This window comes from Phalacrocorax aristotelis, chromosome 10 (genome assembly GCF_949628215.1).
Source record: "Phalacrocorax aristotelis chromosome 10, bGulAri2.1, whole genome shotgun sequence".
In the NCBI taxonomy this organism is placed as follows: Eukaryota; Metazoa; Chordata; class Aves; order Suliformes; family Phalacrocoracidae; genus Phalacrocorax; species Phalacrocorax aristotelis.
This window is the reverse complement of record NC_134285.1, coordinates 264,507-292,486: the sequence shown is the minus strand read 5'-3', so window position 1 is coordinate 292,486 and position 27,980 is coordinate 264,507. Positions and strand designations below refer to the sequence as shown.

General features: G+C 47.8%; 1 protein-coding gene across 11 annotated transcripts; it reads left to right on the top strand.

The window, feature by feature from the left end:
* The first annotated feature begins 96 nt into the window (after positions 1 to 96).
* On the top strand, positions 97 to 27,975 carry IL21R (interleukin 21 receptor). Of its 11 annotated transcripts, none has more exons than XM_075104527.1 (11): positions 97 to 6,059; positions 9,108 to 9,176; positions 10,153 to 10,252; positions 15,244 to 15,318; positions 18,675 to 18,780; positions 19,424 to 19,620; positions 20,677 to 20,828; positions 21,242 to 21,419; positions 22,584 to 22,680; positions 23,502 to 23,583; positions 26,691 to 27,975. In XM_075104527.1, the coding sequence occupies exons 4-11, from the start codon at positions 15,264 to 15,266 to the stop codon at positions 27,600 to 27,602; spliced, it is 1,779 nt and encodes a 592-aa protein (XP_074960628.1). In that variant the 5' UTR covers positions 97 to 6,059; positions 9,108 to 9,176; positions 10,153 to 10,252; positions 15,244 to 15,263; the 3' UTR covers positions 27,603 to 27,975. The 11 variants fall into 11 exon arrangements, with proteins under 11 accessions (XP_074960628.1, XP_074960623.1, XP_074960627.1 ...); XM_075104522.1 differs by having other exon boundaries at positions 22,581 to 22,680; XM_075104526.1 differs by lacking the exon at positions 9,108 to 9,176.
* Positions 27,976 to 27,980: the final 5 nt, after the last annotated feature.

The following is a 27,980-nucleotide window of genomic DNA, read 5'->3' as shown; positions in this document are numbered from 1 at the left end:
GCAAGCAGAATTATTTCATAATTCTACAGCTGTAAATGGAATCAGACATTTCTAAGCAGTGTTTTCCCAGTAAGTTTATCCAGTTTATGGTCAGGCTCTCTAAATTGATGGAACATTTTACGGCTTCTTGTCCAGTCAGAATAGGAATGATGCCTGCAGCTTTAAGGCCACATAGACTTCTTGTTGGATAATTGTTCCAAAAGTTTTACTCATGAGACTGAACTTTTCTAGGGCATTATTATATATTTTGGTAGTGTGGCGTTTTTTTTGGTATTGTGCTGGCAGTGGCGCAAAATAGTTAAGAACTGTTAAGTAATTTTATGTGTATTAAAACATACGTGTATTCTCATTATTTAGAAAAGCCTATTTGCATTGCCAGTCATAAGGAAGGAAACCGTAATGTTAAGCACAGAAACTGGTTTAATGTGTTTTGTAGGTAAGATTTTTGTACTGCAAATCTCTCTTCAAAGTTCAGGTTGGCCAAGTAGTAGAGGTATCTATATACCAATTTTGCAGTGGTAAGAAAGGTTATGTAAATCCTGGAAGGAGACTCACAGTGAACTGTCTGTATTTAGGTGTGAAGTTAATATTTGTATAGGCACTGGTTTGTAGCTCACTTTCACTAAGGCGGTGGTTAGTGAAAGATCTTACTGCTTATAGCTAAGGTGCTGATGATCACGTTATTTATTTGTTTTTACTGAAAATATCAGGTTGAATTTTATTTTCACTCAGGTGAGGTTTATTTCCACCAGAAGTACTCCTTCTTCGCATGATGGCAGTCGCTGCTGACATTAACATCAGCACAAATTCTGTGAAGTGGGAGGACTGTGGGTAGACAAAGAGGCTTTCTAGGACCCATCAACCAAACCTGCACTGAAATGGTGGAACAGGAAGATGCATAGAGGCCATGGTTGGCCTCATGAGTTAGCCAACTCACTTCCCTAAATCCAGGCAAGGTCAAGTTTAAGCAAAAGCCCACAGCTAGTTATTGCAGCTACCCAGAATGGTTACTCACTGTTTACTCTAGGAGCATAGGGCTGTTCAGGGAGGGGCAGGGACACCAGTGGTTCTTTCTTCCACTTCTGCTCCTGCACTGTCCCCTGTGCTTTATGTGATATCCTCCTGGAAGGCTTGCACTTGGCTGGAGCAGCCAGGAGAGGTCTGCTCAGGCCAGGACTGGAAAGCTGTTTGCTGCAGCACTTCTCTGCTGAGCCCTGGCTTCATTCTGCCTTTCCCTGGCTTTTCTTCTATGTAGCTATGCCCTCCTGTCTGCCCATTTCCATGGGATGGCTTTCTGTGTGGGGGTATTCTTCCCCTTCCCTCCCATCACTATTTCTTTGGTGAAATCAAACTGTAACTCGTCAAGAAGGGGGACCCCTATGCCTTTGCATAACCCAGAACTGGTGATAAACACCTGGGCTGGCCAGCTCACACCCTGTCCTGTGATAGGCACGGTACATGACAGCAGCGGGAGCTAAGTTCATGTCCTGTTCTCCTGTGCCTCCGCTTCTGCTATCTGGAGCTGTTGCTGGGCTATAAAACAGAGGTAGGTTTCAAATGGCAGGTTCCTGGTCTACAATAATGATCTGCCTGGAGCATGTGGGAGTTCTGGCTTTAGGCTGGCTCTCAGGACTGCCAGCGAGCTGTACTGGCCTGAGCCGCGCCTCCCAAGGACCAGCCTGTGCTTGCAAAGGCAGCGTACCCTCCCGAGAGAGGAATGTCATTCCTGAAGGCTGGGACCCTCCAAGCATGTACTTAGCTAGTGGAGGTCTCCTACTAGGACAGACACTTCTTGATCGTAGTAAGTATATTTTCAGTGGGTTTGGGTTTGTTTTGTAAGACTGCAGCACAGGTGGAGGCTTGTGTCAAGTTTTATCCTAGTTATGCCGTTTACTACTTGCTCACAATCACTCCACCTCCACGTTCTCACTTGGCTGCCTACCAAGTATTAGGAACCTGACTCATGAGTGAAATAGGTTCCTAAGAAAAGCAGGTGTATTTCCAGTTCTAAGAAAACAAGTTCTTCCAGGTGTTGCATTCTAGCAGTGACATGGCCAAAGGAACAAGGGGTGAGAGAACCGAACAAGGGGGTTGTGACTTCCAAAACCCCGCTCCCTAACGTTTACTCTGGCTGTGGAATTACATGACAAAACTCCTTAGTCAATAGAGACTGAGAGGGCAGTTTGCTGCTCCTAGCCATGTCTTTTCTGTAGAAAACTTGGGCAGCATGATCAGTGCAGTTTGTATTCCAGCTCTGACAGAGGTGCCTCCAAAGCGTGCAGTGTTGCATTCAGTTGCTTTCACAAAGAATAGGTGTTTTTGACTAATTCTCAGGGGAGCTGTGCCCGTGCAATGCACAGGCACACACTCGCACAGAGATCGTTTCCCCCCCTCTGCAGACTGCTGAGTACAAGGTCTTCCCCAGGCTTCCACGTTACCCAGGATTTAAATTTTTTTCACCACGCTGCTGTGACTGAGGCAGCCATGTCACGTCATCAGCTTTTCATCAGATGTTGCAGCCACGGTGCACAGCCCTCAAGGCCCCTCTGACTAAACTGCGGTGACGAGTCAGAAGCCAAGCAGCAGCTCAGCATGAACTTGCTGACAGTCAGAGCAATGAGACCAATGAACTGGTCTAGTTTTCAGCTGCAGGACTATTGTGTCTCAAAGCAGCTTGCTTCCAAGCAAAGGGAAAAAAGCCATGTGAGGAAGAGGGCACTTCCCAGGTACCTCACTAACACACTCAACCGAAGTTAAAGCTTACTAAATTGCCGTACCTTGGTGTGTTTTCTCAGAGAACCTAATAACAGCCATCAGCAGCACTGCTAAATCCTGACTATCCTCATTCCTTTGGCAAGCTAAGAAAGCAATGTTGAGAGGAACTTTACATCTCTGCTGTTCTCTGGCTGAAGGTGCTTTGCTCTGTTTGTCCCTCGTGCTGTCCTGCTTCCATCCTGTCCCTTCTGTGGCTTTCTACAATGTGGAAATTCCCACACAACCACCTTCTACGCCTCCAGCAAGAACACAAGATGAAAGAGAACAGCTGGCTGCAGCCCTAGATGCACAGAGTGGGGATCTGACTGCTGTGGCACATTTAGCTGCATGGGGGCAAGAGCGGCAGTTGGTTGTTTTTTTTTTTTTTCTCTTAGCTAGAATACTGTCTATAAAACTCTGACCATCTGTGCAGGAGACCTAAAAATTCTGTATTCTGAATGCAGAGATGCAGTTGTAATGGCAAGGGTTGGTACAGTACCAGCCTGTGACCTGCAGCCTTTGACGGAGGGCTGACTGCGCTGGACCTGCCCCAGTCCATGGCATGTGGCAGGCATCCTAAGGAGCTCCTGTCCCAGTTCAGTGATGGATCAGCTGCTTCCATGGTCCTGTCTGTGCTCCATTGTGTAAGAGCAGGGCATTCACAGCAGTGTGGTGTTTGTCCTCTCCTTGAAGGTTATTGAGTCGGTGACTAACTCTGGGACTTTCCTACTTGCTGCTGTTTCCCCAGCTCTTAGACATGGGGAAATTTGCCATAAGCTGAAGAGTTTGAGGTTGGCTGCTTCTCCCCAGCTCAGCCACTGCTGGTTTCACTTGTAGTGAGCCACCCACACAGCAACAAGAATTTTAACAGGGTGAGAAAGCGCTGGACTGCCTTCTGGGGGTAGAATTTCCACACCTGGCTCAGGGTTGTAACCAGTCCCTGGTTCTTGTCTCAATGCTCTAGGGAGCTGCTGTGAGAGCCAGGACTGCACTGGCCATGGCTGGCCCTGAAGTTAGCGCTCTCGGCCCTTGGTGAGCAGCCAGCAGAGGTCTCGAGGAGCTGGCCCTGGCAGGCTCATACTGTGTTCACTAGCCGGTGCGTGTGTCCGACAGGCTCCGGGCTTGAGGGTTATGCAGGGCAGCTCATTGCTGGGTGGTCTGCTCCCTCACTGCCTCGCTGAGGGGCTCCAGAAGCATGTAGTACGCTGCTCTGCAACACGAGGGAGGCAACTGAGCCATCCAGTGCCGTTTCCTCCACAAGGGCAGGAATTAGGAGCCATAGTTCAGTGTGTGCTATTTATTCCATGGCCTCATCCTGAGCTGTGCTGGGCCCCTGCGACGGACACTGCCATCTGGAAGCATCAGGGATTCTTCCCACTTTTGGTCAGGCCACCTTTGCTGGTCTTATAACTTGTCTTAAAAACATCCAGCTGGGCTCCCCGGTGAAGGACCGACACGACACGTTCAACTGCTGTCCATACTGTCTCTGTTTCACATGTCATCGGCCATTATTGTAGCTTCTTGCTGCTCCTGGCCCACCACTCTAAAACGTCTGCACATGCACAGTGGCAGGGTAAGGGGTGTGGAAACCAGGCTGTGCAGAGCTGGTCACGGAACAGCAACCAGGGATCCGAGCAGCTTCCTTGTTCGAGCAAAAGCCTCACACCACAACCAAAGCCACTGTGGAGGGTGGAATCCCCCGTTCCCTGCATTTTGTAGGAACAACCTTCAGACTCCTCTTCTTGCTGACCACTGTAAATGTTTACCAGTGCTGATTTGGATGCAGATACACTGATGTGACACAATTTCATTGCATTAGGCCTGGTGCTCTAGTGGAGCCTGTAATACCATGTTTTGGCCTTTTTAGCATCAAACAAAACAAGCTCCTGCCTTCTGCCACCTTCCAGTCAACTCCTACCAGCATCACAGCAAAGCCACAGCTGCAAAAAATTTGGACCACCCCAAGAAAATCTCACAAAGCCTTTTGGCTCCTCTATGGAGAAATGTACTTTGAATTTTTGGAAACATTGGTTACTTTCTGGCAATCTGTTTCCATGAAAATCCTGCTTATCTCCAATGTTGTTAATATGGCCCCATCTATTACAAGGTGCTTCTTATAACTCTGCCTGTTTGTCCTGCACCCCCATCCCACCCTTTCTCCTAAAGACACAGTACATCCCTGCCAGTGACATGAGAAGCCACTAATCATGTTAGGACTGCATGTTCTGTGGGTTTGGGATGGAGCCAGCAATGCTGCTAGAGACTGTGGTCTGCCATGCAATCATCTCCTGCAGCTTGCTGCTTGCCACGTGGAGGCAGCATGCAATGTAAGCTGTGCGCTTTTGCTTTTAAAGTGGTTCCACGGTCAGAGGTAAAAAATAACCAGTGTAGTTTTCACCCTATTAGAGATGCTAGAAGCCATCCAAGGCACACTCAGTTGCTGTACCCAGCCCCAGGTGTGGAAGGCCTGCTGCAAAGGCTTGTGGCCAGACAGCATGGGTGGAGCATGCCGATTTTTCACAGCTGTGGTAAAATGAAAGTCCAAGAGGCTCAGGTGAGGCTCTTGACATAAATGGCTGTATGCCAGCAGCAGCCTTGTGGTCTTGCTGAATCTCTGTGAGCAGAGGTCTGGGGACAAGCTGATGGATGTTGGCCCAAAATGGGTCAGTTTTTGCCAACCTGTGTGAAAGGAGCAGCGAGTTCTGCCAGGTCTGCTGACTCAGGTGAGTGCTATGGGGATGGGTGATGAAGTTGCTGACCTCATGCAGAGTTGGTGCTCTTTGGAAGCAGAAGCACAGAAGGTGTGACCTGGGACCAGTGTGAGAACGGCTGTGATGGGGGAGGGTGGAGGTGTTCAGCTGATGTGTCCCATCAGCTGAACAGAGAAGAGGCTGATGCTTAGTTTGCGAAGCCACAGGAATCCAGCTGTGGGGCAGGGCTTTGGCAAATACACGGAGGGAGAGTGCTGCCTGTGGGCTGTCCAAATGGGCGTAGGCTCTCGGGGAGAGTGGTGGGGAGGCTGTCTTGGGGGGAGCATGCTTTCCTGTGAGCTGAATGTAGAGAGTGTAGTGAGGCAACAGGGGAGAGTCTCTGGGCACGTTTTGCATGGTGCAGATGAGGGTGATGGGTTTGAGCCTGAGCAGAGAAGCAGGTTTCTGTTCCAGATGGTCAGGGTGAGTTCACAGGCACAGTCATTCCTGTTTCTGTTAATCAGCGTGTGTCTGGTGATTTCCTAAGAGAAGAGATGAGCCTCAGTGTGATCCCCTCTGTGTGAGCAAGACGTACGTAGTCACAGCTCCGTGAAGGTAAGCCCTTTTCCTCTGGCAGGAGCCAGTGATGTCCTCCTACTATAGCCTTCGTGCAGAATGGGTTCAGACTTGATGTGTATTGGGGAAAACAGGAGGCTGAGGCCAGGGTTGGTGGCTATAAAGAGGCAGCTGGCAATGGCGAAAGGGAGGCAGGAGGGCAGGGTACTGGGGTCTCTGTAGGTGGCACTCAGCATTCCCCAGACAGAAAGCAACGCACTCCTCCCTCCTCTGCAGCATCCTGTGCCAGCTCACAGGCTGCCAGCTGGGGGGCTTTGTTTTTCAACTTGCTGCTTTGCTGACTAACACCTCCGCTTTCTGCCTGGCTCATTCATATTTTACCCTATTTCCTGGGCTTTGAGGTGGTTTCTTCTATTGCTTTCCCTTCCAGTAGAACACTGTTACTCATGCTACAGCTGTTCTCCTGCCATTTTTTACTCATTACTTATCGTAATGTATGATTATCTTCCTCCTAAATGTCACCAGCCAGTAAAGGTGCCTGCGACCCTAGAGTTACACTAGCTCTGTATCTTTGATGATGCTGAGGATATTGTTCTGATTCCATTGTGACAGGAAGAAAACACAGAGGTAGTACTGTTTGAGTGGTTTTTTTTCCCCACATCACGAACCTGATAGCTGCAAGTGTCACTAATTGTCCCTCCTAGAGAAAGGAGTAATCAGCTTTTATTGTTATTTCCTTTCTGTGTATTCTTGCTGATAAATACATACAAGTTGTTGCCCATATTCCAGTCATGGCAAAATACTTTTGGGCCATCAATAATTTTAGCAGAATGTAGCAAGCGTTCCCTGGTGTGCCCTTCACACTTGCTTCTCGGTGAATATTGCCACTGCAGGTTGGGCTGAGATCACAGCTGGATGAAAGTAGTTGCATCTTATCTTGAATCAGCATAAATCCATGGCAGCTGAAGTGCTTCAGGTCTCCAAGTGCTTTACCGTGGGGGCTGGATTCAGCTGCCCTGAAGTGCCGTAGCACCTTAGGCGTAGAGGAGTCAGTGCCCACGCAGCATAGTGTAGCTCTAGAGCTGTGTGCAGTTGGAGATGGTCACTGCATACTGAGCCCACTGATGTGCTTTGCTTGTACAGGATGTGTATCTATGTACTGTGCTCCAGGCGGCAACAGGTGTCGGGGCTCCTAGAGATCCTGCATGTGTCCCCTACGTCGTGGCTTTTCCCAGGCTGGATATGGTGGATACAGTCCCCCTCAGTTACTGAGAGAGATCTGGTGGGTCACACTGTGCTGGGCTTCCCAGGACTGAGGAGCCAGGTGTGTGTTAAGCATTTCCTTTGACTGCTGCAACGTGAAGAGCAACGCTTCACATGGGCACGTGCATGTACTTGCACATACACATATGCACACATGTATAGGTACAGTGCTAGATGACAGAAGAGAATCAGGCATGAAGTTTCAACACATCCATGGATAATGAGCTATTCCAGCCTTCTGGCGGGCCCTTAATGCTTCTCTTGGCTTTACGCTTTACTAGCAGTGAGCATCACAGAAGGGAAACTGTACACATCTGAATTCTGGCAGTCAGTGAATGTTAAACTTTCTTAAAATAAAATTAACTGTCTTAGAAAAAGAAGTTCCAGCTGCCACTGCTGCCCTCTGCTAGGGCTCATTACGTACCTTCAGTCCTACCTCTCTTTCATTGTCTCTATACAGTAAATGCCTCCACGCCCTGACTCATCCTGGGAAAAACAGATGGTTTGGACCACTCAGGCTGGGGCAGGTGGCTCTTGACCATGCTTGCTAGGTGGTTGCTGGTAACTAGTCTGGCCCTTGTGCTGGTTGTGCAGTGTTATAACGTGCATAGAGAAGATCCCGTTACTAACTGTTGTTAGCTGTTGAGCCCAACTCAACTACTGAGCTATTCTTCATTGTGTTTGGAGCAGAATCTTCCGTCAGAGAGACAAGCTCTTCCTTCTGTACACTCTGTGGATCGCTTACAGGCATGGTGTCAGGCCCAAGCTTCTAGAAAAGGCTTGTCTCGGCTGTTGCTGCCTATGGGTTGTGGAGATTGTCACTGTTAGGTGCCGTGTGGGATAACACAGGGTGAATTAGACTGAGCAGTGAAGCTAGACATTTCCCAGGCAGTTAGTAACATCTTTCTCTTGTGAGTACAGCAGACCAGGACAGTGGCGCAGCCTTTGCTCCAGGACTCTCCAAGGTGCGCTCGTGCCGTTATTTGTGCAGAGGAAGGAGGGAAGGGGCAGCATATATGATCAGTCCAAAGAGTGATAGTCTGCCAGGACCAAGCCACGCTACTTTTAAAACATGCATATTATTTTAAAAATAATATGTACTTGATATTACAGAGCTAATTTTTAAAACAAAAGACCAGTGGTACTCTAAGATCAACTGCTTCATAAATTTAAATGTATTGCAATTAAATGGCTGTTTTTCTCAAACTTAACTCATTAAAAATGAAAAATCACTTGTGTTAATATTGTCTGTATAACTGCTTTAGCTGCAATTATTCTGTATTATTATCCTTTTGTTGTATATTAACTGAATTTCATGTTAGCTTTTCTAACAGTTTTGGTTTAGACTCGTTGGCCTGGCTTTGTACCCTATTTGCTTTCATAAAAACTCTGGCACATTAACACTTTTACAGTCTCCTTGGGAACATTCCCTGACACAGCGACACCTCGCCTTGTTCCTGCCTGTGTATCAGCATAGAAATCAGAGCTGCTCTCTCTTGCAATGTTATTAAGAGTTTCTCCTTGGCTGTGTATTCATTGCTCCAGACTGGGATCAGCAGCCTTTTAAGTCTGGATTTCTCCCTTTCAAATAGATGTTAGTATGCTGGAAGCAGTAAGCTCCTGATTATTTTTCAAATATCTTATCAGTACATGAGAGAGAGAGAGAGAGAGAGGCTACTGCTGAATACGGGGCTGGGAGCTTCTGTCTTTAGCATCTTCTGACAATCTTGTGCCCTCTATGGCCTGCGATTGCTGCATCCTTGCCTACATGAAGGATGGGGTTTATTTTGTCCTTTAACTACTATAAAAATGTGTTGTACTTAGACTGACCAGCCACGACTCTCCCATTTCTGTGGTTTCACTGGCAGCTGTCTGAGGAGCCCTGAGGTCTGGGTAAGAGCAGGCCCCTCCTGGCTGTGCATCTGCTGCTCCAGGCTGCCTGGCTGGGTTGTGCTGTGCTATGCCAAGTCTTTGCATCTTCTCTTGCTGTGCAGTGAGTGCAGAAGGGGCAGTGGGCTCTTCAGCTCAGCCAATCTCAGAGCTGAACATAGACCCTACTTATGCTGCACCCAGCGGCTTTGTGCCCGCTCTGCTGCGGCAGTCTCCTTGGGTTATTCTAGCTCCTTGTTCTTTGCCCTTCTACCACCACACTATACCTGTGTGTGCCAAGTCCCCTCCGTAGTGCTGCTTTTTCCCCCCTTGCCCAAGCACACAAGGAGCATGCCTTGGGTTCCTTGCAGCCCCTTTTAAGGTACGCAGAGGTGAGTTGACCTACCCTCTCTCAGTGTCAGTCTTGCAATCTGCGAGGCCCTTGCCCAGACAGAAGCTGCAGGCATGAGGTCAGGGTAGGGGTGAGCCCCTCCACCTGTGCAGGAGCCAGACCACCTCCCTGCCAGTGGTCTGAGGACTGGTGCTGTTGCCCTGGTCCCAGGGGCCATGCTGGGGACGGGTGGAAGCAGAGCACAGTGGTACTCGACTGCCTCTGGTGAGGTATGCACTGTGCTATATAGTTAGGCTTAACCATTTAGTGCCTTGACACTGATGCCTCCCCACTGCAAAGCTCTAACTCCACCAGCCCCGCTATGACCTTTTAGAGCTGAGGCTTATGAGTTTTTATCTGCTCTCCCACCTTTTTCTCACATAAGAGTGAGAAAGCAGAGCAATACAGTAATAAATGTTGTGTGGGTGTTTGGACCCGAATTCATTGCCTCCTCTGCTCACCACATCCTTCTATCGGCACAGTAATACTGATACAGTGGTGACGTCAACGACCATTTATCGCTCTGTATTCCAATACACTACAGCTCTTGGTCGTGTACAAGTAGGCTTTACTCTTACTTAGCGCTGATGAGATCCACCTGCTTTCCAGCTCTTGCGCATGCCGTGTCTGCAGTCGCAGTAATGATTTAGCCAGGCCAGCCATGGAAGTGTTGGAGGGCTGAAATGGACAGCTGAAAGGACGGGGCAAGGTAATGTCCGTGTTTCCACCAGTTTTCCCTGATGCCAGTTTGTTACTGCTTGATACCTGTGACTTCACTGTAAATCTTTCCGATAGCTGATGTGGCCCTTGTGCCCCTGCTGTCATTGCTGCTGGCCTCTACCAGGCAGCTAGAGAATCCTTCTGTCTCCCTGTTGCTTTAGCTTTGTGATCAGACGGCACTGTACATTGAAACGGATTTTTTTTTTCAAGAAGAAAGCTTGTTTTTGCAGATAACTGATGGACTGAGAGGCTTCCACTTTTTTTTTTTTTTTTTTTTTGCCTGGGTGTAGCTATGACATTTATTTTCTCATGCTTGGAAATACCAGTTGTTTTTTTTTTAATTTGACTTAAAAGCCTAATTAAGAGCTCAGGGCTGGTTTTATTTTGTGGAAGTTTTGTGAGTGGGTACATTTCCTGGAGACACCTCAAATTGTGAGCTTGGACTGCACCCATCCTTGGCAGCTTATAACACCATATTTGCAGATCCTTAACAAAAAAAATAATCATTGTAAATGTCTGTCTGTATTGGTCTTTTTTCCTATTCTCTGGTATATTAAAACCTTGTAGCATCATTTACATGTGCACATCTATATGAATGGCTAATCAATTTTATCACTGTGCTCTCACACACTGTTCCCTAGGATATACAAGAGTCCGCAACAATGGTGCTCAGCAGCTGTACAATGCTTAACATTTTGTAAAAATTAAGTAACTGGGTTTCAAGGATGCATGAAGCTGCCTTGGAGTCCCCATTTCACAGACAGAAAATTTGAAATGAGGTGGTAGAAAGGACTTTTCTAATGCCAGACAGGGAATAAGTTCCTGCCTTTGCCCATTGCCATTATTCCCTCCAAGTGAACAATCACATGAGCAGGGTTCTGACAGATGGAAGCAAGGAGTGTAACAAATGGAGGGATGTGGGAAAGGTGGGGGTCTTAGTCATAGACTGGGATTGAGGCTTGCAGAGGGCCTCAATGGAGAAAGCTTCAGAACAGGGGCTGCTATGCATCTCTGTGGAGCCATGAAGTCTTCCAGCCATCAAAGACCACAGAGACACTGCTGCAGAGCTGCATCTTTCCCAGCTCTTCTGCACACATATCCATGTCTTGTCATCACAACCTGGAGCACAGCCAGGAGGTCAGGCACATAGCACTGACACTTTCTGTGGTCCTCTCAGAGGCAGCAGTCCTTCCCCACCACAGTGAGGTACGAGAAGTGTGTAAGTGAAGGAGATAAGTGTTGGACTGATCTGTGGGTGCTGGCAAGGGTAAGAGATGAGACAGTGGTGTCCCAAGTGAGGAATTATTGTCTCCTTACTTCACCTGTGTTAGCAGAACCTACTGGGTTTCTGTCTTATTTTTGCTACTCTGCTCTTATTCAGGAAGCTTCTTTCTGGATTACAACCTTGTGTGTTAACCTCTCTCCAGTGTGTAATGGCAGCCTCTGATCTCTCCGTAAGACATCTACCCGATGAGCTACTTGAGCTTGTTGCTTTGGCTTTTTCCTGTTCAGTCCTTCCTGTCCCATTGGATTGATGGTACCATCCTCTGCTCAGAGGAAGGAAATTAGGGAAGGCACTTTAAAGAAACCACAGTCCAGTAGCTAAATGCAGCAAAGATTTCCCTTGCATTGCTTTGTCCATTTAGGCAAGAATGGAGGTAAAATGAGGGAGCTACAGAAATATCATGAACATGAAACATTGGGGGCACTGCCAGTTGGATTCTGAAACAAGAAGTGGGTCTGCAGAGCTCTCTGAGGGCCCAACCCTTCCTTCTTCTGCTGAAGAGGGGGCAGCAAGTTGCCATTCTTGGCCTTAGAGGGTGGCCGAGACTGTGGAGCATGACAGTCACAAAGCAAAGAAACACTGAGATGGGCTTCTGCAGCAGGGCACAGTACTAGATGGCATGAGTCCATCCTGCAACCCAGAGCATGTGCTGGGTTATGGTCAGTGAGAGGGCACGAAGGCCCGAGGAAGAACAGCAGCAGCCCTGGGAACTGTGCGCACTCTTGGGGTGCCTGTTTGGGCAGGTTGTTGGCATCCTAAGCTGGTGGACCCCTGAATACTCAGCCCAGCAACAATAGGTTCTAGGTATTTTGCAGGGAGAAGGACAATTTAAAAAGCCAGTGGACAATTGCATGTATGATGTCTCTAGGGCTAGTGACCTCTAGGCCCCAGCGGCTGGTTCATTCGGCACAGCTCTTCTATTGAATGTGCTCCAAGGAACAGGGCCCTCGATGCTAGGAAGTCGAGCAGATGCTGCGTCAGCATCAGGAGGCTGCCCATCTTGAGGGTGTCTGTTGTCATGGTGCAGCCAGTCTTAGCATGTAGTTGGGTGAGTAGGTTTCAGGTGGCAGGATGATAGGGGTGCCTTCCTCAAAGGAATGAGAATTTGGAAAAGGGTGGTGGAAGGAAAAGTGAGAGCATAAGGTGGGGTTAGGCGGTGGGCTGTCTTAGTAATCAGGTACTGCATCACCAGAAATAATGGTGTAATGACAATAATTGTTATACAGAGAAAACTTGGAGAACTGGGACCAAAGGATTCAAGAAAAGGTGTTTCTGCAAGGAAATGTATGATGCAGAAAGAAGGGCTGGAGTTTGGGGAAAGAGAGTTTCTGTCCTGCCACTCGTAGCAGATGAGGGAAACTGGCAGGGTGCCTAGGGCTCCTTGCTGAGCTGGAGCATGTGCTTCATCTGCAGTACATGTTTGCCAGGAAAGGAGGGGTGGCAGCAGCAGCGTGGCTGCTCCTGCCACAGGGCTGAGGTGCTTGTGGCCATGAGTGAGCTCTGATGATCTCATCTGGACACTGTGGTGCCTTGAGAGCAAGTCTTGCCTCACGTGGGGCTGCAGGGGCTTTTTGGTGGCTGCTAAATTTATTTTGCTTTCATCTTTTGAGTAAACCTGGGGAATTTTTAACCACCACAAATGTTTCCCAAGTGGGAGAGGCCTCGCTGGCATTCTCTTTGCTGAGTGACTGTCTGGATGTTTGCTGCTGGTGGTGGGGGAGGCACAGGCACCCCAGGACCTGGGTCCGGCACCTGGGTTGGGGCAACCCCCGGTATCAACACAGGCTGGGGAATGAAGGGATAGCAAGCAGCCCAGTGGAGAAGGATTTGGGGGTACTGGTGGATGAAAAGCAGGACACAAGCTGACAAAGTCTGCTCACAGCCCAGAAAGCCAACCACAAAAAGAAGCGTGGCCAGCAGGTCGACGGAGGTGATTCTGCCCCTCTGCTCTGCTCTGGTGAGACCCCACAGGCAGTGCTGTGTCTAGTGCTGGAGCCCTCAGCACAGGAAAGACACGGACCTGTTAGAGTGGGTCCAGAGGAGGGCCACAAAAATTATCAGAGGGGTAGAACACCCCTGCTATAAGGAAAGGCTGAGAGACTTGGGGTCGTTCAGCCTGAAGAAGAGTTCTGGGGAGACCTTCTTGTGGCCTTTCAATACTTAGAAGGGAGTTTATAAGAAAGATAGGGACAGACATTTTAACAGGGCCTGTTGTGACAGGACAAGGGGGAATGGTTTTAAACTAAGAGGGTAGATTCAGACTAGATGTAAGGAAGACATTTTTTACAATGAGGGTAGTGAAACACTGAAACAGGCTGCCCAGACAGGTGGTACATGTCTCATCCCTGGAGGCTGGATGGGGCTCTGAGCACCCTGGTCTAGTTGAGGATGTCCCTGCTCATTGCAGGAGGGTTGGATCAGGTAACCTTTAAAGGTCCCTTCCAACCCAAACCATTCTATGATTCTATAACCTGCACCAGGCCCTGCCAGGAGCTCTGGGTATCTTTGGTGGCTGCAGCTCGCTGCCCAGTCTTCACCCATATTGCTTGCACAAGTGTCTCTGTGCAACCTAGTGGAGGGGTTTTGCCGAGCTGCGGGGCTCTGCAGAGACACTCCTGTGTGTCCAGTCACTAACAGTGTTGCTGCTCTGTGGCATGGCGTGTGGGCCCTCCCTGCTGTCTGTGCATCCTTGCGACTTGCTCCCAACAGAAGTGTGCCCCAAAAATGGTACAGGTTGCTTCTCCAAAGTCTTGTCCCCAGGCAGCCTAGCCCACTTCAGAATAGCTTGAGAAAACAATGCTGAAATCTGTACTGGGTATCAACAGCCAGTACTCTGCAGGGAGCTCATTTTAAGTCTTTCTGTGCACATCTGTTTCTGTAAATGTTAAATACTGTGAAAATACAGCCTTAATGTGTTATGTGGCTTGAGGGCCTGGTCTTGGAGCAGGGGCTGTGGGCTGAGCAATCATTTGTATGTGATGCTGTTACTCATATTGTTGTAAACATCCTGCAGTCTTCTTCTCTGAAGACTTCCCTATAGGTTCACTTCACCAAGCTGCATCAGGACAGCCTTTCCCTGAAGTGAGTGCTGTACATAATTCTCTTCTGTGCCACATGGGAGGCTGTTAGTTAATCTGGTATGACTTCCTGAAGTTCCTTAACTAGACATTCCATGCTAATTTAACCATGGGTAGGCCAAATCAATGAGTTCTCACAAGCCTTGCTCACACAGACCCACAGTGCCTTTCAGACCCTAACTAATTCACTGTACAGATGCTTAAGCCGCAGCAGTGTCACTTCTTCTAGTTGCAAGCCGTTTGTAGTTGCAGGAAACCAATGAAGAAAAAAATGGGTTAGCACTTAACCCAAGCACCTTCCTGTTGCATGGATAGACTGGGGCTGCAGTCACTTTGCTGCTTTTTCTGCGCACATGCTGCTGGCAAGGAGCAGAGATTTCACTGACCTGGTTTATGGCCAGTTGGTTGTCCTCTCCGTGTAGCCAGTATAGTAAATGTTCGCAGGAAAGCTGAGACTACTTGCCTAAATTAGGCACTTTACTTTTAGACATTTAAATGAAAGCTGATTAATTCAATCTCAACCTTCAGTATATGAGTAGGCTGAGCTGAACTTTTAACTGGTTGGTTGGGTTTTTAAAAGGCTTTTTTGTTGTTTGTTTTGTTTGTTTGTTTTTCCAGGACATCCGGTCAGAACCAACATGAGGAACAAACTGTGGCTCCAGAGTATTTCCTTCTTCCTTTTATTCCAGTATAGTAAGTTCCCAGATATCTCTTCTGGGCCGTACACCCACGGGATTTATCTTGGTGGCCATTGACGCAGGCTCTGCTGAGATATGTATGGCACTAGGTTGCCATGGGACAGCAAGCACAAGACAGGGTACCAGGAGAGGGTTCCATGGTATAATGAGTTACAGAAGGGGCTCCAGGGGCAGTGAAGGACAGACACAAAGGAGGTGCATAGCTGGGCAGAGCTCATCCAGACTGCATAGCATCCAGGGAGCAGCACCAGTGGGGAGAGTGCAGAGGTAGCACCTGCCTTGCATTGAAATGTCTCCTGTTGACGTTAGAGTAGGATTCCACCCCCCCACCCCAAACAAAACAAAACAACCCACACACAAACAAAAAAACTTTGCCATAGGAAAGGCTCTGGTGGCCAAGACTAGAGTTTATGGCTGCTGTTGGCAGGCCAGCCAGGGACAGTGGTGTGAAGCTCTCTTGGTCTGATCCCCTTTGCTCGGGACTGCACTGTGCAGAGAGTCACTGCTCCTTCCTTCCTGGTTCCTGCCCAGCATGCAAGCTTCAGCTGACTCAGAGCTGACTTTCTGAACAGGTCAGCTGGACACAAAAAGGGCAGCAACAACAGTGTCTGCAGGGAACAGGTGCAAGCTTAGCATTTTACATGCTGCTTCTAGGCAGAGCACTGGACCTGCTCCAAACCTAAATTAGTAGAAAAGATTAATTCAGAGATATATCTGCGTGCCATGCAGAACCATTGTAATGTCTGGTCTGAATTTTGTGGAACACAAGCCAGGGAATTACCTTGTACTAATTTCAGTTTGGACCAAGTTAGATCTTACTGTTAGAAGTATTTGATTTTTGTTTCTGAAGCTGCAACGGATGGACAACTCACCCTAGATTTAACTAGATTTAGGATGCTTAATTATTCCCTTCCCAGTAAAAAGCTGTCCTCTTCTTAATTTTGTTAACAGATTCTTCCCAAACATATGCTTGTAGCTTACTAGCTACCTAGTAACAGTAGTCCATTTCACTGATTAACATAATAGTATGGAAGAATGCTAATTAGCGATGCTTATTAATACTTTCTGCCCTCTCTAAAGGAAAGCAAGAGGTCTACAACCCTGTTTTTGTAGGAGAGTAAAGCTAGGCTAAAGGGAGAAAAAGTATGTTGTTCAGGACCCTAGAACAAACAACGCTTGTACCAGGGCCCTCGGAAGAGCCTGTTGATGGCTCAAAATGAAAAAGTTAAAACTTAATGAACAAAATTCTGAAGTCATTGTGAAATGAAAAAGTCAAAATGAAACAAAGTGACAACCACATCATTTGAATCACTTACAGTTTAATAAAGTGTATGTACACCCTTGGGGCCAGTCTGTCATAAGCATCCTCAAATTTCTTCAGTTGCCTTCCTGACTCTTTTTCTGGGGGGGTGGGTTGGGAGGGTTGGGTACGGGGGATCTTGTACGCAAATCTGAGTGCTGCCCAGAGCTCATGTAGGAAGACCAGTGTGCTCTGATGCAACAGGACTGGGAAGAAACTTTTGTGATGAGTGAAGTCAGTGGGAGAAGTTGGACTTTATTTTCCTTTGAACTTACTCTGGCCTAGAATCAGGCTGTACCCTCCACTGGACGTGCCTGCTGTGCGTTGTGACTATAAATACAGAGTCAACTTGTTTGTGAGGGCATGTTTGTGTGTCTGGTCTGGAGAGTGGAGCAGATGTTTCTGGTCCATCAATGCACACGTTGCCTGCATTCCATGTTGACTGTTCTCTGCATACAACATTCTCTTTAATTGTAAAATCGGGCATTGTGGTTGTTGAGCGTATCACGTAGGCCTGCTTTCATCTTATGCAAACAACTCTTCTGAACACAAGGCATGTTCAACAAAGGGAAGGTAGGAAGAAGGGAGTGCAGCTTCTCTAACCAGGCAAGCAGCAGAACAACAAAGGGAGGTGAACTCACAACATGGTTAGCATCAGAGGATTTGGGGGCCTGATGGCTGTGAAGCGACGTGTTCCCATCAGGCTGAGGGCAGCCCTGATGGTAGGGGAGGACCCATGCTTGATTTAAGAATGGGTGTGACAAGCTTGAGATCTTCCCTTAGAGGATGAAAATTTTATTCCCATCAAAAAGGGGTGCTACTGTACATGTAAGAGATGAACAGTCACTGCAGTAGGCACAGTTTGCACCAGCATGGCATGCTGCATCTCCTGCAGGCCTTTCCTCACTCAGTTAGTCCTAGCGTAGTAGCAGTGGCTCTTGTCTGCCTTGGTGAGTCCTCCCCTGGGCTGGCATTTCTCACTGCTCTGCTGTCTTCCCTGCCTTGCAATCCGGGGGGATAACTTCAGAGCATCAGTGCTTTTGTACAGCATGTTTCGGCTACTGATAGGTGAGCAGAGCCCCTGCAGAGCAATTAGAAGAGCATAAATGCTGCTTTGTCACCACTTCCAACTTAGCTAAATTTTTAATGAACAGCGTAAATTCTACAGTTGTGTCTCAGGTTCTCTTTAGAAGTCTGTTTCAGTTCAAGTGATTAATAAATTGTGCCTATCACTTTAGTATGAGAATGATTTGTGGAAATCATAGGAACTCCAAATTTGCAATAATTTTTTGCCAAAATTCCATGAAAAGCATATTCCGAGCCTCTGGAGCTGGACATGAAAAGTATTGATGCTGCAGATATCAAGCTGTAGAAAAGAGTATGCAGAGAGAATGATAGAGAAAGAATTAGCAAAATATAGCTTTTTTAAAAATGTGCGAAGTGCCATGTAAATGTCATAAAATGAAAACTAGACTAGTAAAGAACAGTACTCAATTTAGGAAGTGGTATCATTAAAATGCTTGAATATGCTACTTTTTCTCATTGGGTAGTCATGCCTCATTTATGTGCTACATAAGGTGGGACGCTTGCAGAAATAACGTGACTCTGCTGTAGTGACTGTATAAGAGCTGAGTTTGAAAATTCAGTCACAATTTGGTCATTTCCTGGTATTTTGGTATGCTGTTTGCTGCCACAGAATTTTTAATACATTTTTGTTTGATGCTTATCTTGCTGTCAATGACTTCAGAATCATAGAATGTCCTGAGCTGGGAGGGACCCACGAGGATCATCAAGTCCAACTCCTGTCCCTGCACAGGATGACCCCAGTTTTACACCACAGAGGTGTAAATCTCCTCCCTGTAGAGGTGGAGATGCACTATGCTCCTATGCTCCAAGACTGGAGGCTGGAGGGGGTGGGGGCGGGGGCTGGCACAAAGTGGTCTGTTCCCTTCAGATTTAGTGGGAGCCCTGAGGACTGTGTATGTTGATATGAAGTTCTGCTTGCTTCACCATGGAAGTTGATATTGTGTTTTCTCTTTCCAAACCTACAGCTACGTGTTGTGAAAACCTCACTTGTTTTGTGGACTATGTACAGACGCTGTCCTGTAGCCTGAGAAATGGCTTGGGTGCCAGTTCATATAACCTCACTGCAACATGGTACGTCTCAGTAGGGCAAGCAAAGTGTGGTCAGCAGGAACTTCTAACATGGCCATAGCACAGCGGTGTCCTCTGTCCTCTTCGTTAGGTAGAATTCTTGCTGCCATACTGGTTTTCTCTTGGTCCTTCACACTCTAGCTATCAACTGGTTTCTCCCCTAGCAAAGGATCCCTGCCTCCTGTGTCCACTGACTGTTACACAGAATCTGACTTTGTTTTCTGGCATTGTTTTCTCTTCTGCCCTGGGAATACCTTGCCCTTTGCTGCTGTTAACAACGGACTCTCACTCATGTGTGTTGGCAGGGCTCACACAGTTTGTCCAAGCCCCATATGGCTGCAGTTCTGCCCCAGCAAGGACATGGGTGCAGTCCTGAGCTGTGCAGCCCTGGTGAGCACCTTTCCTTTCCACAAACACTGCAACATCACTTTTCTACTTCTCTCAAAGATGCTAAGCTGAGCAAATGGGGGGGCTGTGGGGGGTGTGCAGAACAACCCATCTGTCAAAGGTCAAAGATAAATTTTTATTTTAACATGTTGACTCTTTTTTTTGTTATTAATTTCTGTGCCTGGTGGTTCAGCAACAGATCAGTCCAACTACAGCATGTGGTAGATGTAGACTTGTTTGTCTATTTTGGTGGTTTTAGGGTTCAGGAGGAAGATCCAGAAAATACTGTGGCTGCCTGCAGTCTCCTGCAATTCTCCAGGAACACCAGTCACACACAGTACATGTGTACTGTGGACATGACTGAACTCCTGGCAGATATCAAAGTCCAGGTGGATGTTACAGAGATAGCCAATAGGCAGCACGTGATTTCCAAAGGCTTTTATATGGCAGAGAACAGTAAGTACAAAATTGGTGGATTTGACAAATACTGTCTGACCTTGTCTGTCTGCTAGGATAGTCTGGGCCATGAGTGAGCGTGGCAGCCAGTGGTAGGGGGCTACATTTTGTGTGCACTCATCTACACAGAGTACTGTGCTCTTGTTGTTGCTATTTGAAACTACAGAAACATTTATGCTTGAGGCTGAGCTTAGAGCTGGCTTGGTCCCAGCCTTTTCATGGGGAAATTCCTTTTCCCCATGAAGCAGTAGGTGATAAATTTCTACCTTAGACCAGGCTCATACCTGGGCTATGCAAATGTTTGTTCTTGGCTAGAATCTGAAGGGCAGGAGGAATTGCTTTAAGTGCAAATGCAGCAAATGTCCTCACAGGAGTCCCAGGAGGCTCTTGCGGTGGACACCTGAACCAGACAGAGTATAGATTGAGTAGAGGTGCTTTGCATGTTTCCTAGATGTTCCCATAGAGAGGCATCATAGCTCAGTGGCGGACCCTGCAGACTAGTGCTGGAGTTTGTGCATTACTGCTTTTTGGTATATGAAAACACCCTGCAGGGGGTACAAAAGCTTGCCTTTTAGGCACTTTTGACACAGGGATTTGCACTGGGTTTATGCAGTGTTCACTGGCCTCAGCTTTTCCTGATGTCTCTGTTACATTGAGAGGTATTTCCCTAACTGTGCAAGTGACCATAACTACACGGAGTCCTCCTATGTCATGAGAAGAACAAGGTGCTCTACCCTTATATCTCCCAGGAGGTATTAGCCCCTTGTGCTATCTTCTCCTGCTCCTTGGGCGATGAGGAGGTTCAGAGGCAGGCAGAAGGCATATTCAGAGAAATGTGGGCCTGACTTCATTATGCTGCTGAGGCGTGAGGTTCTGTGCATGGCTCAGGACTGCTCAGCCTGAGAGGCAGGAATGCTGTGGAAGTCATCCTGTGTAGAAGGGCTCTTCCTCACCAGGGCAGTTTTGCTCCCTACTAGCTCTGCTTTGCTGATACCATGCTGGACCACCTCTTGTCTGCAGTAATGTTATGAAGGGTAACACCATCTTGTCTTCCAGTCAAACCACAGCCTCCGTTCAATCTGACCGCTGTGTTCTCAGAGGGTTACAATATTTCCTGGGAAACCATCTACCAGAATTCTCCTTTCTACTTCTTGAATGAGGAGCTAGAATATCAGCTGCGTTATAAGAGAAGGATTGACACCTGGGAGGTGAGTGAGATGTCTGTTTATCATCAAGTAGGGTGTACCAGCAACAAGGAGGCCAGCACAGCCAGGACAGGAGCACTGGTGTGAAAGATGAGTTTCCATGGTTTAGAAAAGGTCTTTCTTTGCTTGCCTGGACTGACAACGTGTAAAACCGAAAAAAGAATCAAGAAGGAGAAGCTGTTTGAGAAGTACTAGAACCTGTGGGGAAGGCTGATAGTTCCTTTGCTTCTCATGCTGGCCAGCATGGAAGGGTCCCCCAGGGCCCCATGCAGCTACTGGCCAGGAAGGGCATGGCCTTGCAGAAACAACATGACGACAGAGGAGTTTACTTTGCAGGGCTCCTCACTGTGCAGCAGTGAGGGTAAGTGGGAGAAGTCACTCCAGCCCTGAGTGTTTTGGTGTTTAATTGTTCACAGGCTCAGAAGACTAAAGCTGTCCATGAAGATAGACGGACACTGGTGATCCTGCCATGGGAACTCCAGGCAAACACTGAGTATGAGTTCCAAGTGAGAGCCAGACCCCGAGAAGGCACTGGCTACTGTGGATTTTGGAGTGAATGGAGTCGTCTGCTGATTTTGAAAACCAACCCTGCCGGTACATATTACTAGCTCTCATTGCCCTTGCAGTTGGTCCAATGTCAATGTTTCCAGAACTCTAATCAAATCTATCCAAATAGAACAAATTCTAAATAAGCTAGTAAAGACAGGCATGTTTGGCTTGCTCACCGAGTACAGGAACCCCAGGCCTGGGCTGATATGTGCTGTCTGTATTGACCTCCTCAGCATGCTGTAAAGCCCACCTTTCAGCATGGCCCATTGGAAGTGGGTTTGGTGGAGCTGGCTGCAGGAGTTCAGCCTCTAGCTTCCTTTCCAGTGTCAAATTCCAGGGTCCTGCTTACAGCTTTCAGAAGTGGGGGAGATCTAGTAGAGGTTCCTCTGCTACTGGGGCGTAGTATTGCCTTCAGCTGAGGGGAAAGGGGAGCCTGCTCTCAAGGCTAAGTTCTGTTTCTGGACTCTGGTGTTCGGTCATGCTGGGCACGGGTGTTTGGCTTGGTAGCCACTGCTCCCACTCCACAGGAATGCACAGTACCTTATGCACAGAAGTACACAGGTACTTGTCATGGTGGAACAGAGCCCATGAAAATAGTGAGTCTTTGGTCAAACAGAGCAGGGCAGGATGACTGTGGTCAATGTCAGCAGCATGTTCTGGGCTTCCCTGCTCTCATTGATCTGCAGCTCAAACTGAAGTGTTACATGGTGCTGTGGCAACAGGGTCAAGCTCCATTTCCTAAGGGTTACCAGAGCTCTGGGTCTCAAAAGTGGTCCTTCCCATCACAGGTGGAAAGTAGCCAACAAGCACTCATCTAGTCAACACCTTTTCTTCACATGTCTCTGGCCAGCTGCACTCTCTTTTCACCTCATGGATCATCTGCAGAGGTGTCTCTAAACCAGGAGGAGTCAGAAACACCAGGGGTCTTTGTAGCAGGGAGCTGACCTGCCCCAAGCATGTTGGCTGTCGGTCTGTGCTGCAGCCAGGCCATGGGGCAGCTGATACACTGTTCTTTTCACTGGCACAGTCTTCTCTGAGCATCCTCCTTCAGACATCGTTTCTGGAGTGCTGAGCCCCAGGTGACAGCCTCGGTGTCACTACGAGAAAGTCTGGGGTAGAAATTGAGGGTGTCTCCTCACCATCTCCTGCTTATTGACTAAGGTAGAAACGCAGGGTGAGCCTGAATAACCCTGCCTCTTTCTCCAGCAGTGACACAGACAGCAGGCATGGGATGGCTGCTGCTGCTGTTCGGTGTTGTCGTGGTAATCACTGCCTCGATCACAACCTTTCTGGCCAAACAGCGGAGGTAAGAATGCTTCAGGAAGCTGGAGTAAATGCTCCTATTCTGTCTTGCTAAAGATGGGGTGTTCACATGTGGCCACCTTTGTATCTTGTATATCCATGCAGGGACACAGCTATGAGGGCCAGCAAAGTGTGGTCTCCAGCTGGTGTACTGCCAAGACTGCCTTGCTTTTCTCTGGGGCTCTGCTGCCATTCGGCTGGTCGGGACAGGACAATGGCACATGGGGACGGAGCAGGGGCCACTCAGCCTCCTGGGGTGCTCTCCTGGTCCTGTCTGTGCTCTGCAGTTGCCAGATGGGAGCAGTAGCCAGGGCTAGCCTGCCCCTTTCCAAAGCTGACACAGGCCCCTTAATGCTGTCTGGGAGCCTCTCTCCTCTTTGGAGGGTCCATGCCCTTGCAGAGGGATGGGGTGCGTGCTGCCACAGAGGAGGGCACTGGGCCGGTGCAGCAACAGGGCTGGCACAGAAAAAAGTGCATAGGGCAGAGTCCTGTCCTGCAGGTGCAGACTGTGAGCCTGCCCAGCCTGAGGGGAAAATGCATTTCCAGCACTTGGTGCTTTTCCAGGAAGGAAAAAATTGGAACCTCTTGCCTTAGCATAAATATTGTGTGCACAAGTCCGGAGGGCTGAGGCCCCACGTCCTGTGAGGCTCACGAGAAAGGCCATTAGATGGCTCTGACAGCACCAGACATTCTTGGATCCTCAGCCACTTGCTAACCTGTGAGGCTGGGCAGGTGATTTCAGCTGCTTAAATTGGATCTGGAGATGACTTGCTTTGCATCTGTAATGTGTGCTTAACCCCAAAGCCTTTCTCTTTTCTCTTCCAGCCTGTGGAAGAAGATGGCTTGCATCCCAGACCCTGCTCCCTTTTTCAAACCTCTTTACCTGGTGCATAATGGAGATTTCAAGGTATAAATGGGCTACACAAGCAAGTGAAGCACAGGACAAAGTTAAGCTAAAAGGCCCATCGTGCTATGCTGGGCAAGGGATTCTCATTGGGGCATTGGGAGGGGGAATCTATCTCAAGGGAATGCTAAGTGCCTCAACATATAAGGATGAGAGCTCTCGAGGGTTTATTCTGTGCCGTGAAGGCCTTTATGTCATGTCTGTGCTGCTTATTCCCTGTAGGTGCTGTGTCAGTGCGTGAGCTGAGCTCATATGTTATCTGTGAAGCCTGGGAACCTGAAGGGAGTGGACAAAGGGATACCAGGACAGTAACTAGATTTTCCAAAGCTCTAATCCGATGCTGCCATTAAGGCCATGGAGCAGACTTCATTGTAGAGCCAGATCTCCTGCTCTAGCCTCTGCAGTGACACAAGCTCAATGTTAAGCCTTGTAGTTCTTTCTTCAGAGTCACTCATATACACAATAGCTATGCATATCATCCTGGAAAGATGGCTAGAGCTTTGGGAGCAAATAACTGCTGCGTGGTAGTACAGTGCAGCTGCCTCCCTATGAAGGAACTGTCTTTGAGCAACTTTGCCTAGCCCTCCCAAATTCTCTTCACATTTAACACCAGCCAGATTTGTTCATGTGACAAAATGGTTTGCAAAGATTGCAGAGTTTGGAGTTCTCAGGATACAAAAGTAAAACAACATTGAGCATCCATAGATAATGGTTGTATTAAGCTGAAGAGTAACTCACAATGTCATTATCAAACTCTAAAAATGCTGGCATGTGAGTGCAGACATCACTGGCCCTTCTGAACAAGTTCCTGTTGTTACAGCAGCACTGATCAGAGACACCAGTGTCTCTGTTTCAGTGTCTGCTTTTTGTTTCTGCTTTTTCTTAGACCCTCTCTGAGAGGGACACCAGCTGGGCCTTCATGTACTTTCCCACTGGTGCATGGCTGATGTCTGCAATTTGGTTAAGCAAGTAGTCTTGGATGGGTGCCATTCAAGCTGAAGCCTGCATCAACTGTCTCGCTTCCTTCCTGCCTTCCTCTTTCAGCCCTATTATGGCTTCCCATATCTGCACCAGAGGGGCACTTGCATCCTCTTTTGAGGCAGGTGGCACTGGTTGCTCTTAGGGAAAGGAACCAGGACCAGGTGGACCCAGTGTGGGAATTCCTGAGGGTCACAGACAAGCTCTCACAGTGGAAGTGAAGGCACCCTGTGTGCCAAGAGCCACGCTCCTCTCAGGGTGAAGGCATGGGGTTCTCTGTTCTGTGGGAACTACATTCTTTCTAGTTAGGCTGTTCAGTGCTGCTGGGAAGGGAATGACCCTCAGGTGCTAAAACTGAGTTACTTAATAAATTTGCAGATTAAAGCAGCAGTTGCCCACACAGCCACAGCACAAGATGCACAGGCAGGGGGTGTTGAGAGGATGTGGTGACATCACTAATATGTGAACAGACTCCTCATTTTTGGCTGGCGAGAAACCAATTGATATAGGACTCATTCAACTGCATCCTGCCTGCATCAAAGAAAGTGCTTAGGTTATGTCTGTGAATAATGATCAGCAAATTACAATAGTAATGCTCTTCAGACAGCTCAGGACCAAGTAGAAAGCAGTGAACATGTTAGAGAAAAAATTGAGTCATAAAGAGAAGGGAAAGCAGAGGAACATTGTTTACTCTTGTGTGTATATGAGTCCTTAGATTCATATTGGGTGGGAATTTGCAAAGAACTGTCAAGCGAGAATAGGAAATATTCTGCCTGCCCAAGTCTAAGAAACGGATTTCCTGATGTTTCTTCAAACAGTCTTTTACACCTTAGGTGCCTTTTTGTCCATTACAGCTCTAATAATAAGCTATTTGTAGCTGAGGTTAAAAATAAATTAAAATAGATTTGGAGCTTCCTGCTGTAATGAAGATTTTTACATGCTCTGTGTCAGAGGGTAATAAGCTGTGTCAAGCTGCTCTCTGCTCAAATACTTTGCTCATATCTAGTTATTCGGAGTGCAGTTTGGGACAGGAGGCTGATAAGATTAAGGCAGTCTGACAGCTGTGGCAACACCCAGCTCTCACGCAGGACTCTGTCAGAAGCCTTCACAGTGTTTATGAAGTTCAGTGTTGTTACCTATTTTAAACACAGCAGAAAGTGGTACTTGACGCAACTCAGCCATTAGGCGAGTGTCAGACAGGGAGCAGACCACATCTTGAGTGTGTGCTGTGCCCAGCCACTGGACTGCAGAATTCTCTAGTAGGACTTGCTGGCATTCATTAGTGGCATATGCCTTAAGTTTGCTGTGATCCGAGTGTCTGAGTCAGTGACTTCTTCAAAAAGAACAGAAACTTTTTCTTTGTTCTTAGATCAGAGGAACCCAGAAGTACCTTTTCTCCCAGATGTGACTGAATGCAAGGGGCTTGTGATCTAGAGATAATGCACGACACAGGGCAGAATGTAATACTAATGGTGATATAGAAAGGCAAGATGTGTGGCACTCCCTAATCATCTGAGTAAGTGTTATCTGGAGCAGGTGGTGGCTACAGCTCTTTGAGGTCCCCATCCCCTAGCTACCCCTGCTTCCTTCTTGTCACTGTGAGAGAAAAGGCTGGTCTGAGGCATGGGTGCATACAGAAGACTGGGAGAAGCCTTGCCCTGACCCCCCCTTCCTAGTGAACTGAGGTGAGGGAAGTGAGAGCAGGGCTATGTGTGTGTTGGGTGCAGATGCAGCATACAGGGGGAGAAGCTGAACATCTTTCCTGAGACAAGCAGTGTCCAGGACAAGAGGGCAGGGAGACTTGGTGGCTTGGGAGGGGACTTCTGCCTGATGCACAAAGCAATGCTGCTATGGGCAGTGGCATTCTTTGCAGCACAGAGAAAACTGCAAAGCCGTGCAAATGTTTCAGAGCTAATTATTCTCAATGACTTGAGTCAGTTTTCCTGCAGCTGCCTGTGTCTGGTAATACAGCATCTCATATCCTGCCATTTTTGAGTAGTCAACAATTTTAGAGTTTGACTTTGCCTCTAAAAGCATAAGAACTTTGGTTATTTCTGTGGAACCTCAAACCTGATGATACTAACCTCTCTCCCCCTTCCCCTCCCCCCTGCCCCATATGTCCTTTTATGCAGAAGTGGGTTGGTGCATCCCATATGAAAATGACCTTCGATTTCTTTGAATGGGGAATGGTCCTTCCAGAAGTCCTAGAAGTTTACACCATGTGTCCTTCCAACAGCACCTCACGGGAGGAGCTGCACAAGCTGAGAAAAGATCTGCCTTGCAAACCCTGCGTCTCTTGCCTGACTGCCCCAGTTCAGGATAGCCAGTCCCTGCTGTCTAGTATGAACAGCAGCAGTGGGCCTCAGGACCGGTCATATGGGCATTTGTCCATTGATACTGTGACTGTGGCTGATGAATTTACACCTTGTAACTGCCAGTACAACTGTAACCGTGTGTACAGGGGACACGAGCATACCAGCGAGGAAGATAGTGCTGGGGAAGCTGGTTACCCCAAGGTTAACGTTGATGATGAAGACAGAAAGACATCCAGTGACTTGCATCTCGCTGACTTGAGCACACAGGACAAAATACTTGCTTCAGGCTCTGTGTCCACAGACCACCTGAGGAGTACAAGTATCCCAGCCCGCCAGCAAGGAGAAAGGGCTTTGGAAGGAGGGATGGGGAGCATCCTAGAAGCCCTTTGCTTGCAGCCTGATCAGTGGGATTTAGAAAATCCAGCTTCTCTACCTTCTCCTGATGGTGAGAGTGTTTCCTACAGTGAGGGCTCCTATGACTTCTCCCCTCACATTGCAAGGCCTGTTGACAGTTACCCTATGATCTGCGTAGATTTGGACACTATTGACAGTGGCTTTGTGGACTCAGACTGTGGGAGTCCAGTTGACTCTGAATTTGAGCAAAACAGTCAGACCAACTGTGGGTCTGTCCCTCTTGAGCGGGCGGGGGAGGACTTTCCACGGAGTTATGTCAAGCAGTGGGTCTCCTGTCGCTCTGACAGCCCTGTCAACGGGACACAGACAAACTAAGGACGTGATGCTGCCTTGCAGAGTGTAGGGCCTTCTCCATACTGTGCCAGGAGCAAAGCGTTACCAGATTCAGAAAAGAAACAAAGTTTACTTTGTGTAAGCTCTATTGCATACAACCAAAAACTGTTAGGTCTTTAGAAATATATGCATATTTCTATTGCCACTTATCCTGTTAATGTCTCAAACCTGATGTGATTGGTTCGGTTTTGGTGGGGGGTTTTTTGGGTGTTTGTTGTTTTTTTTTAATCCTAGGTCAAACACCCTTATAATGGCAGAAAAAGCAACTGTACTTTGAAACTTAACCTTTAGCTTATGTAGACGTGCAAATTTTTTTGACAGTAACCTTATAAAGAGTACAAAACTTTAAAATTTTCCCTG